At 35.5% G+C, this 13,087-nt stretch overlaps 1 protein-coding gene across 4 annotated transcripts in view; it reads left to right on the top strand.

Annotated features, from left to right (window-relative positions):
• Nucleotides 1-11,772, top strand: part of LOC106072394 (baculoviral IAP repeat-containing protein 3-like) — a 29,178-nt gene extending 17,406 nt beyond the window's left edge. For 3 of the 4 annotated variants that reach the window (XM_056031868.1, XM_056031867.1, XM_056031869.1), the window contains 3 exons: nucleotides 559-631; nucleotides 2,385-2,489; nucleotides 4,419-11,772. In XM_056031868.1, coding sequence (XP_055887843.1) covers nucleotides 559-631; nucleotides 2,385-2,489; nucleotides 4,419-4,486 — 246 coding nt within the window. In that variant the 3' untranslated portion in view covers nucleotides 4,487-11,772. The remainder of the gene's footprint in view (nucleotides 1-558; nucleotides 632-2,384; nucleotides 2,490-4,418) is intronic. The other variant, XM_056031870.1, reaches the window with a different exon arrangement.
• Nucleotides 11,773-13,087: the final 1,315 nt, after the last annotated feature.

Genomic DNA, 13,087 nt, shown 5'->3' on the forward strand with positions numbered 1-13,087 from the left:
TGTAAAATATTTATAAGTGTAAAATAAAGATGTGAAGTTTATCCCTTTTGAATACTAACATATGACTACAGTAACACCATTGGTACAGTCACTCAACGTAGAGACAGAAGACTAAAATATACAGTAGCAAATATACATAAAAGATTAAAGCCTGAACTGCATATATACAAATATTGCCTAATAGAATACCCATATAAGTACTCTTTCTTTCATAATGCCATTTTCATTAGAGCAGTGAATGGGGTTACCTGAAGTAAAAAACATTTTAGCCTCTAATTAACATGAATGGGAGTTTAACCCAATGGTCTGTATAAGTCTAATTTACATGAGTGGGAGTGGAACTGTATAAGTAGTAACAATCTTATTTATAAGAAAATCCATAATATTTTTGTTCATGCCTTTTTGACATTACATTCATTTGTAACTTTAGTGGACATTTTTTTTTTTGTCATGTTGTATTAGTTAATTAAATAATTTAGCAGATTTTATTGTAATAGGGGCTTGTTGATTTTGAATAAAATTGTAAGACTAATGAAAAACGTATACATTTTTTATCAGCAGAAATATGTTCCTTCGTCTACAGCCTCTAGTGAGAGAAACACTCCATCAAGAAGTTTAGAGTCGCAAATAGGTAAGGAAACTTGTATTATTCTAATTATTAATAATCATGCATTGGTTATTTAAGAGAACACATTATTTTTGTATTTTATTATTAGCACTGGTACTTTAAAAATTGCAACTTAAATAATAGGTCTCTTTCCCTTCATTGTTTCAACAGTAAATAATAGGCCTTTTCCCCTTTATAATTCCAATAGTAAATAGTTGGCCTCTTTTCCTTTGTAATTTCAACAGTAATCAATCTTTTTGCTTGATAAGTTCAAGATTTCTGTTTTATGAGACTTACAATTACAAGCAAAATACAAAAAAAGAAACTTTTAAAAAAAAAAAAAGCTTATATTAAGTGTAGTTGTATCAGTTAGTTTGGATCAGTCTTGTCAATAAATTTGTAATAAATCTCGACTAACAATATCTGTATGATTAAAAATGTTTTTAACAATTGTTTTTGTATAGCGCAATTTCATTCCCCAACCTCCGTTACATAGATGTAATAAAACGGGACCTCAAATCAGTGCACATCAATACTGACCATTGGGAAGACATAGCTCTAGACCGCACCAGGTGGAGAGAGGCAGTGACCAAGAAAGCTATAGCTAGGGAAAGAACATGGGCCTCAGCCCTGGAAGAAAAACGGACAATGCGAAAAATGGCCAGCTCCTCTACCACCGAAGCAAAAGCCACCTTAACCTGCGATATTTGTGGACAGGAGTGTCTCTCCAAAATAGGGCTCCACAGCCACAGGAGGAAGTGTGCGAGATGAACCATAGTCGTCCTACGACTGAAGGAGGCCAATGATGATCCTTTCACTTGTCTGGACCAGTTGGAAAGGGGTAGGGAGAGAGAGAAGGGAGTATTTAGTTGATGGCTTTTTAAATGTATTTATAAAAAAAAGTTAGTGACCTGAATTCAAACTCGAGGGCTAAGGCCTCCTCAAGCCAATATGTTAACCACTGTGCCAGAGAGCTGCTTATGGAAATAGGTTTTATAGTTATTTACAAACTTTTCTTTCTACAAACAATAAAGGGGACTAATTCAACTTATACCACCTTATCAATCAAGTATAATTTTTTTCCCTTGTTCTAGATACCTAACAAAATAATTAATTACCAATAGTTAATTAACTAATTGGTTAATTTTTTTTTATTGATTCTTGGTTGGCATGTAAAAGAAATAATTGGGCAAAATTTCTGCTTGATCCGAGAAAATAACATGTACAAACTTTTTACCAGACAGACAGAGTGAGTTTATACAAGTTTTGTAACAAGCTTCTGTGTCTATTCAAGCTCATAACGTGTATATCATTTTAAGTATAAGCAGTTGTGTATTTTTTAGAAACCATAAAGAAATCTACTGTCGAAGATAGGAATAGACAGCAAATAGAGAACTAACTGATGAGTGCATAGCTCCGTTAAGTACTGAGGAAGATAGGAATAGACAGCAAATAGAGAACTAACTGATGAGTGCATAGCTCCGTTAAGTACTGCATTCCTCCTTCATCTTTGGACTCCCAAGACAAGCCTTAGTATTTTTATTTTCAAAGACTGGCTGAAAATAAAGTGCAGCTTTCTCTATCAGATGTACCCTTACTGACAAGTTTTCTTGAATTATTTAGGAAGCTGGACCACTAAAATTATTTGTTTGTCAGTCATTATCATATCAAATTATGAGGGCATATGTCACAAATTTAGGCAGTGAAATACATGTGCAGGGTTTCTACTTATACCATTGACAACTTTTGTTTATTTTTTTGACTAACTATATTTCAGAGAAAGATTTAAACAGTCCTCAGTTGCAGGCTTATAGAGAAATAAATGACAACCTTGGATTGGAGGAGATTATACAGTTATTAAAAAAAATTCGTATTTCTAAAGGTACTTTGTTGTTTTTTTCCCTAGTATAGTAATTATATAGAAATTTCTTTTTTATATTTAGTCTTGTAACCATGGCTCTTTAGTTCTACAATATTCTGGACTAAAGAAGATGAATTTAAAGATAATATGCTAGTCCTCGCTAAAGCTGAGCGGTAAAGCACTTGGCTTCCGAACCGGGTCTGGGTTTCAAAACCTGGTGAAGATTTTTTTTTCGGAATCTTCGGGCGCCTCTGAGTACCTGAGGTACCTGACATTAATTGGGGAAAGTAAAGGCATTTGGTCGTTTTGCTGGTCACACGACACCCTTGTTAACTGTAGGCCACAGAAACAGATGACATCATCTGCCCTATAGACCCCAAGTCTAAAAGGGGAACTTTATTTTACTTTACTGTTATATGATGTAGAATGTGGATATGAGTTTTTTACAATTTAGCCAGTTTTGTAACTATTTAGCCAGTGTAGATTGAAAACCTTCACAGTCCTGTGGCTAAACCAAAACATTGGAAAGGCTTCAGGAACTGTTGACCCATAGGCTATTTGTAGCCCTACATGCCAGCTGACTCCAAACTGTATGATCTATCTCTGCTGTTCCTTTGAATTCAGCAGCTTTATGGAGAGGGAAGGGAGCAATGCTTTTGGGGCAACCTTTTCCATATGGTTAAGTTAAAGTGTACAATATTGCCTCATGAGTAATGCTGGTACCAGATTAACATATCACTGTCAGAGAGTTCCTCCTCCCCCCCCCCCCCCAATCTTTTTGATAGATCAGTGATGTTAACTCAATGGACATTACCACATGGTACACCCCAGACCTGCTCATTAGCTGTCTCGCTTCCAAAACAAAAAAAAATAGCGCAAATACAAAAACACATGGAAGCTTCTCTGAGGTGGTAGTATTCAACAAGTAATTGACGCAATTTTATTATGCAGTAAGCAGCCACTGGAGATAAAAAAGATAAGATTCAGCAAAATTTTAAGCAATAACTTCTGGATCTTTGCTCTTTGTGGGAAGCGTGGTCGAGAGGCTAAGTGCGCTTGAACTTGGCTTGACTTGGCTACCTAGCAGGGGGCTCTAGGTTCGACACCCGACTCGGGCAGAGTTGCGTTTACTGAGCGCCTACAGGCAGCACGGAAAACAAACTCCTAGATACCCCCCACTGGTCCACAAATGAGATTGGACCAAAGCGCTCTGAGCTTGCTATAAGCATGAAAGTAGCGCTATATAAAAGCTATAATAATAATGCTACCAGTTTCAAAATTGCTTGAACTAAATTTCTTGCTCTATGTGGGGGACATTTGTTGATACTTGTTTTTTGTAACATCGTCAAAATGTGTTCTCAACATGGATATAGTGTGTTGCTGCTTCACTCAAATCATGTGTCATTCTAGCCTTATAGAGCCTTGTATTAGGTTTTCATTTTTTGTTTTCTTAACACTCCAGTTTAACCCTAAACCCCCTTTAACCAGGAATGAAATGGAATCTTGTAGGTTGAAGTCATAAATAAAAGAGGATGTAAATGTCATCTGTTTCTATGGCCCATGCTTAACAAAGGTATCATGTGTCATTGCAATGGCCAACAGCCTTTTCTTTCCCCAACTAATGTCAGTTACCCCTTTAGAGTTGGGTGGACTCAGGGGTGTCCTAAAAATTCAAACTACCAGTCTTCACATCTTCACCTGGATTCGAACGTGAAATTCTATGGTTTTGAAGCCCAGTGCTTTACCACTTAGTCACCATACCCCCCCCCCCCCCCCATTTCGATAATAGCTATCAGGGTTAAAAAAAAAAAGATTTTTATAAGTATGTTTTTCTAGAGTTTTCTTAAAGAGACCTCACTTAAGAACCCCCCCCCCCCCCCCCCCCAAAATGTGACTGAAAATATAGATTCTAAAAAGACTTATTTATTATTATTATTTATTTAATTACAGGTCCTGAATATCAATTTACTGCTGAAGACTTAGATAATTGCCTTCATGAATGTGAGAAAAAAACTTGAACTATTTGTAACACTCCTTTGGACAATAGAAGGAGTAACTTTTTGCTTTTTATTGTTGAAACTAACTGATGTGTTGTAGCATGAATTTAAGAAGTACTTGCCTTTAAGCTCAGAAATTGACAAATCTGGGGTTAAAAATTAAACTGGAGTAGGGAAACATCTAGTGATAAATATGGAGTGCCTTTAAGTGGCAATAAATTCTGCGTCATTTCAACACAGTTTCTTACTGCCCCACTTTAGGCTCAATGAGCCATAAGCACTCTGTGGTCATTTCCTTACATGGCCTTGGAACATGGTTTTCACAAGGTTTCTGATGGGTGGCAGGTTGACAGTTAAATAGTTGTTCTTGGTTTAATGGTTTACTTAAAGCCAGATTTTTTCTGAAGAAAACAATGGCAGATTTAATCTCCAAGGACGTACTTGTCTAGAGAACATGGGAAGTCGATTGAACTAGTGATGATTACATTTTGTGATCATCACAATTGATCAGATATTCTCTGCTATTACTGATCAAATCTCCAAGGACTTACTTGTCTAGAGTACATGTGATAGTAGAGATGATCAGTGATTGTGTGTTCAGCACAATGCTTGATCAGGTATTCTCAGCTATTTTGTTTGCTGACTGCTGGAATGTGGGCTGTCCTTTTTGGAAATCAAATGTAAGCCCACCACATCAGGACTGCTCTATCTTTTGGGGCTTCCCCTTGTTCAATTTGGGCTTAACTTTAGTTTTCTATTAGACACTGGTTCTCAATCTCTTGGAAATAGGCAACCGTGATTGTAAATTTTTATTTTGTTTCCTGTTCCGTCACAATTATTAACTAATAATTCAACAATAATTGTAATAGTGTTAAGAGTTAATACATAAGGACTACAGTTTGCCTCACTAAATAATGTTTAAGTACATATTTCAAATTTTTTTTAGCAGCTAAAAACTAAAGCATTTAGGACAAGAGTATATAAAATTTAAGAGGAAGCATTTCTCGGGAGATTGAAAACCACTTGTCTTCAATGACCATGTTATTCAAAGGAAATCTATAAACTAAACTGTATAAACTAAAACACTAGACTTTGGACATAGAAGAATTTAAAATGAATGAACCTTTCACTTACTAGATGTTAAATATGTGTTTGATGTTTGAGTTTCCCTTTTTTTCTTTAAAGAAATTTGTACATTGGTTGTTGCACACATCAAGCTGTGTAACTTATCGAAAATGTGTATTTCTTTTTTTTTTCTTTTTTATTCATTGGCTTTCCTGTTCATTGCAGGTAATATATTATTGTCTTAACCTAATAGCTCCTATTTCCAGTTAAGAAAAACCCTTCCCAGGCCCTAAGCAACGAGGGATAACCCTGAATTTAAAAAATCCTAAAAAAAAATATTTATTTTCAAAAAATAATCAAATTTAAGATCTAATACATATAAACAAACAACTTTAAAAAATAGAACAATGTGTCTAGATTTTAAAAAATATATACTTTTAATACCATTAGAATATGAATAAGCTTCGAAAATACCCATGTTCCCACTTATACACTGGTGCTATGGGCTTGTTCGTTTGAAAAATTATTGAAGATATAAAAATCTTTCCGATAAAAAAAAAAATTAGAAGCGGTAATCCCCACAATAATTTGTTATCACGCTTGCAAAGAGACTAGAAGAAATCTTCTTTTTAAAAAGTTTAAAGCAAGTATATTGAATAAGGGATTTTAGAAAGTTCTACAATGGTTTAAGTCAAAAATGGGAAAATGTTTTCAACTGCGGAAGGAGCTAATGGGTTTAGTTACTTTTGAAATAAACTTTTCTGAAAATGTTTGTCAGTTTGTAATAGCCACTTATGGTTACAGGCCACCTCTTGGGTGGGAGGATACGGGATCAGTCAGTCTTATCACACATGTCTGTGATCAATTGTCTTATGTTTGTTTTTTTATGTTGTGTAACAATGTATTGCTGTTATAGTTAATGTCCAGATATCTCCCCTGTTTGTCATTTAAAATGTCCAGATATCTCCCCTGTATGTCATTAAAAATGTCCAGAATCTCCCCTGTATTTCATTATTTCAATGGGTTCAGAGATTGCTCAGGTACTAAAGAGTTAAAAACTAAAGTGATACAAATCCTTTTTTTTTTTATTTTGTGAAATTAGTCTTATCTGCCATTCAAGAAAGTCAACTTTAAACTTACAGGGAGATGGCTGTACATGCCAAACTAAAAGAGAAGGGAGTGGAGTGGTAATGAGTTTGTTACTTTAAATTTTGATATCAGACTCTTCTTAGTTTAGTTTACAATTTTTATCTATTAGAAAGTTTACATTTTTTGGGCAGTTCCTTCAGAAATGATAATTATTATGTCATAGCCCAGAACTTCACCAGGGGTCTGGCTTTAAACTCAGGACCAATAATATGACAGTCCTGATGACCCCACTGCAATTTATAATATAATCCACTGGTCATAACCTAACATCCACTGGTCATAACCTAACATCCACTGTAAGTGTTCTTGAGCTAGTTTATAAGTATATTCATAAATACACTCTTTCCAGTTTTACCTGACCTCTACATAGAAAGCTTACAGAAATAATAAGGGAGGTAATAATCAAATTCCTTAGTTTATGAAATGATGTGGCTAAGGGGCAAAAACACCTCTTGTGTCACATCATTATCACAACAATCTTGTGTCACATCATTATCACTACAATCTTGTGTCACATCATTATCACTACAATCTTGTGTCACATCACTATCACTACAGTCTTGTGTCACATCATTAACACTACAATCTTGTGCGATGAAAATACTGTTATCATTCTGTACATTTCTCATTATATTTAATTTGAAAAATGCAGATTTATTTTTCTCCAAAGATTCGTGAAACACTGTACTGATTGTCCTCTCCATTAACCAGTCTAACACATTTACATTTTTTTAATTTGAATATATATTTGGCAATATAGATTTAAGTAACAATATCCTTTATCATTATATACACCACATCTGTATCTACATTTTCCCTTAGTTTTCAAAATGTACAAATGTTAATGGGAATTCTTTTTTTTTTTTAAATAATAATACTTATGAGATTGTCTAGCTGGAAGAAAGTTAATGGGAATATATTTAAAAAAAAATAATAATACTTGTGAGATTGTCTAGCTGGTAGAAAACTACTTTGGCTTGCCTATTGGGTTACTCTTATTGTTGGATGCTTTGGGAGCTTAAACCTAATGGCTGAATGGGGTAGACCTGGGGTAGGCCTGAAGTATTCTGATTCATTTGAATGGCCAATGGTTGTGAGATTGTGTTAAGAATAACTGTTTGATTTGGTGCTTAGTTAAACATTATATGAACATTTTTTAGATTTATCTGAGCTATATAGGTTTTAGTTACACATGACATTATTCCAATTATAGCTTATGCCCAGGCATTCTACTATGAGATAATGCATAGTCGCTTCACGACTGAAGGGACTTTAAGTTACATAGATCGTGATTGATGAAGTCTTTTGACAGTTTATGAGGCAAAAACCCAGAATACTTTTTTTTTTTATGAAACTCCCATAAGGCTTTCTATTTAAAAAATACATTTCCTATTTTTAATAACATTTTTTTTAAACGGCATCAGTGTATTGAGTGCTGTTAAAGGGTTTAAGACCCAAAGCATTAAGTCAAAGTGAAATTGATATTTGGCTATAATATAGTTCCAATAAAAAAAAAAAAACACATTAATCTACTCTAAGCTAATTTTTATTATGTAAAAAAAAAATAAAAAATGATATACTAATGGTAATTGAATAATCTGGAAATGTTATTTTTTGTCTATCCTTCTGGCTCCTAAGCCGTTTACTGGAGTATTTATGAAAAACTACTTTCAAACATGTGATGCTAACATTTCTAGCTCACATAAAAGAAAGGCTGTCTGTACTAATGTGTTAAACTGAATAGTTCTGTAAAGATTTATAGATGCTTAGTTTCCAATATATTCTGTGTGAATAGGTCGTATTAAAAAGACACAATATTTATAGCGTATCATTTATGTATTTTATTGAATATTTTTGTAGTATATGTTTATATAGTTCTAAGGCGGTTGAAGGAATTTAATTTGTATATTATTATTATTATTATTATTATATTATTATGTTAGAAACGAGCGAGTATTCATTTTCTGGTACTGCCAGGGTGGAGTTTCTTTTAAGAGAAAAGAAATTCAATGTAGTCTTTTTATTATTATTATTGTTATTACTATCTGTGTGTATTTTACCTTTCAATCTTTTTCTTAGATCATATCTTATCTTATCTTATAAAATACAGACGTTACTTCAAAAGAGAAGATGCTTAATTAAGAGGAGCTCATTGGTTGCTAGATTATGGTGTGAAGGCTAATGCTATGTATCTGAACAAAGAATATTGATCCCAAATCCGTTTAAATATTGGGATTTTAAAAAATATGGATTGCAGAATCTCTTTGGATCCACTTTACTTTAATGGGTGACAAAGAAATGTGGTCACGGGATTATTCCCCTCTGTTGGACAAATAAAATTAAAAAACCACCACCAACAACAAAACTTGAATCCAGTTGTTTTCACTTGCCTATATCTCGTGTGTGTGTGTGTGTGTGTGGAGAAGATGTGGGATAGGTAGTGTGGGGTATTTAGTGGTGCTTTTAAAAGTGGGCCATGGTGGCCGAGTCGTAATACCCTTGGCTTCCAAACCCAGGGATAGTGAGTTTGAGCCCCCAGTAAGAGATTGGGTATTCATTCATGGATAATTTGCAGTACATGTCAAGGTCGATGTAGTTAAAAGGGGTGATAATAAAGACTTGACTCAGCTTAAACTGTTTACTATCATCTAAGTCATTCCAATTCAGACCGGAAGATAATGATGACATCCTCACTTGATGTTAAGTTGAAAAATGTTTTGGATATTGTTAATTCGTCCGTGAACTCTTCTCTGACATAACTATAAATTCACTCCATCTTTGACATAGCAGTAAGAATTAAGGTACCAGTATACCTTTACCTATCCCTTAGTCTGTTGGACCATTGGGGCACCAGGCAAGACTTGTCTACCGGGTCTTTCTCCATTCCTCCCTTTTTTTTTTGCCTTGTTTAGAACCTCTCTCAATGGCAGGCCCGTCCATTCTTTAATGTCCTCCCATCGCTTTTTCTGTCTGCCTCTTCTTCTTTTCCCTGGCACTGTTCCCTGAAGGAAGGTCTTTGCGAGCCCCGTAGATCTTGTAATGTGGCCATAGGTTTTAAGTTTTCGTCTTTTTACAATAGTTAGCAGGTCATCATGAGCTCCGATCGCTACAGTAACACTGTCTCTGATTTCTTGGTTTGTGATGCGGTCTTTGAATGTGATGCCTAGGATCCTTCTGTAGCATCTCAATTCCATTGCTTGGATCCTCCTCTCTAGCTCTGCATTCAACGTCCACGACTCGCAAGCATATAAAAGGTACCAGTATAATACACCATAATACCAGGGGATAACCCCAAACCCTTTAGCATGATGATGTTGAGGCAGAATTACAAGAAGTTCAGGCATTGAGATTAAAAGTCTGAGGTATTGACAGAAAGATTAATTAGTAAGCCAGAGCCTTCTGTGAGGTCACTGCGATCGTTTGTATGTGTATGTAACTAAATATACACTCACACCAAAAAAAAACTACCTATATTGTTATCGCTCTTATTTCTTATAGTTCGTCCATCATAGTTATTGATGACCACTTTTGCACTGGGGTTTTGTACCTCCTCATGTGGCTGGTGAGACCACGTGAGCCCGGAATGTTCGGCTGCACACTGGGCAGGTTATTCCAGCTGGAGCTAGTCATTGGCCTTGCTTTTTTTTTTTCTATGACGCTTTTCTTCTGCCAGCGCTTTTCTCTTGTCTTCAGCTATTTGTGCGCCGATTTTCACAGCTCGATGCCATGATTCTGCATCATGTGCCTATGCCTCCCAGGTGGCCCTTATTTCTACTTACTATGTAACTGGTTAATCTTTTTCTTACTAACCTCCAAATGTGTTCGCTGCATATGGTAGTGTTATTTTTTTTTTTTGTATACTTAGAATCAGTTATGAGCTTACTCAATGATACATTGTACTGTTACTAAACCTAGGCCTGTGTGAGACATATATATACAGTCAGGGCCGGTCCTAACTATTGCGGGGCCCTATGCGAAACGGATTGCGCGGGGCCCAGTCTGGGCGGGGATAAGCATAATGTCAAAATTAGGATTTTCTTAATAAGGCCTAAAGGAAAGCTGACAATGCGTTTTTTTTTTTTTTATCGCGCGTGGGATTGGTACATCACAATGACAATTTTATCCATTTTTTAGCAGATTTTTTATGAGTTTTCAGGAGATTTCCAGGACTTTTTCGTATATTTTGCAATTTCAGCAGATTTCCAGGAGGTCCTGGAAAATGAGGAGGCCACGGAAACCCTGTTATTATATAAAAGTGGTAATGGTTTATTTTAATAATTTACAATTAGCGGGGCCTACTGCGGCCGCATAGTTTGCAGTGGTCTAAGGCCGGCACTGTCTAGAGTGCTCCTGTCAAGCCACAAATGCTTTGTGTGTCAGTATTGTGCATTAACAAAGTTACGTTTAATGTTAGTGTGAATGGACCCAATGCACGCGCTGCTCACGTCTGCTTATAGATCAATGGTATTTTTTTGTTGTTGTTATTTAGAGGATTTTTTTTTTAATCTATGCCTATATATATATTCAAGGGATAAAAGATTGGTGCTAAGGCGAAATGGATTTTATTTTATAAGAAACTAGCCTGATATTGCCCTCGGGCCTTAGCTGGAGTATTACTGATATAGTGGATTGGATTTAGATCTATGTGAAACATGGGTCTAGCATCTTGGAGTTTAGACCTACCGGTACATAAAAATAGGCCTATATACATAACCTATATATTTTTTTAATTTCATTTTTTTTATCTCTTGGGAGCTCACCAGCTTATAATGCGACAAATTAAATTGGTGTACTGTTTTTTTTTGGCATAAAAAAAATGATTGAGTATTGAATTATTGAATCAGTGATATTTTACAAACATATTGGAGATATGTTTCAAAAGTATATGCAGCTTTCGTGAACAAATTATGCGCCTTAATCTTCTTTACCATCAATTTGAACTTTTTATGTTTTTGTTATATGTTATCTAATTTGTTATTTGTACATGGCTACATTTGTAACACATAGTATCGTAATGTTCTTTTTGGACAAGGTCTTTTCTATTTTGTTTGTACATATTTGTGTGTGTGACAAGGTATTTTCTAGTTTATTTTTTTTTTAAAAAAGGCATCTCGAACTATATAGTATGCTAACCAAAGACTAAATCAACATGGGGGTGAGGTATCTCGCAAGCTACTAAGTGGACGAAGCCAGACGTAATGATTAAGTGGACGGAATTAAGCTGGTCCTCTATGGTTGGAAATGCAGGCAATTATAATGTCTAAAAATACAAAAACGTTCTTGTGTATATTTTGTATATTTGTCAATTAGTTCTTAGCTATTAAAACTTTGACTTCGAAAACTGATTTGTCTTGTGAATTGAATGAGAGAGCTTTTTTTTTTTCTTTAAGAAACGAAAGGCTTGTGTAAAACAATATCTACTTGTATTTTAAATCTTTACCCGGTGATCTGGGATTAGATTATGTCAGCTCACTGGAGCTGGGTTGCTTTGTATGCATCATGGTATAAACCAGCGGTTCTCAACCTTTTATGCTCGGCGACCTTTTTACAATCCCCCACTCTGCCGCCACCCCCACCCCCTCCCCCAGCGCACACACACATACAGCAATAGAAGAAAAGACAAAAACAATCCATATTTTTGATGGTCTTAGGCGACCCCTGGCAAATCGTCAATCGACCCCCAAGGGGGTCGCGACCCACAGGTTGAGAACCCCTGGTATAAACGAACAATTGTCTAGATTTTGATAAATCTAACACTCGACTGCACATATAAGGGCTACATTGCGGTGACATTGCACGTAAGAACTGGCCAGATAAAAGCTCAAGCCGCAATGTGTATTTGTAGAGTCACGATCAAAATAAGGGTCAAAACGAGATCAATCGTTATAGGAGGCATGTATACTGACCCGTGACGTCGCAACCTGTTGGCAGTTTAGACCCATAGACTATTATGTTGACGTAACGATTTGCGGGATGTAAAAAGGAAAAAAAAAAACCGGCCCGGGCCAAAAAATATTTCATTAAAGAACTAAAAAGCATAAGAATAGTCAGAGGGGTGGGAGAGACGTGATTTACGGGCCTCTCCAATGGGGTAGTTCCGGATCTCTTCTCAGTCACGTGGGTGTGTTGTTTAATGACCTTGATTTCATTGTAATTTAAAACATGAAAATAGTCTAGATCTCTACATCTTTAAGTAATTAAAAAGTATGTTACAATAAATTCACTTTTTTTTTTTATTATTTAATAGGTCTACTAGATCTAGGCTAGCACTAAATCTAGATCTACATCTTATCATAGGAAGATATTGCCATGTATAAGACCACAGTCACGTGACTTTTTTATAAAGTAGGTCAGAGATTCGGAACTACCTCATTCAATATAATTGAATTCTCGAAGGACTGTATGGGG

Source organism: Biomphalaria glabrata, chromosome 6 (assembly GCF_947242115.1).
Source record: "Biomphalaria glabrata chromosome 6, xgBioGlab47.1, whole genome shotgun sequence".
In the NCBI taxonomy this organism is placed as follows: Eukaryota; Metazoa; Mollusca; class Gastropoda; family Planorbidae; genus Biomphalaria; species Biomphalaria glabrata.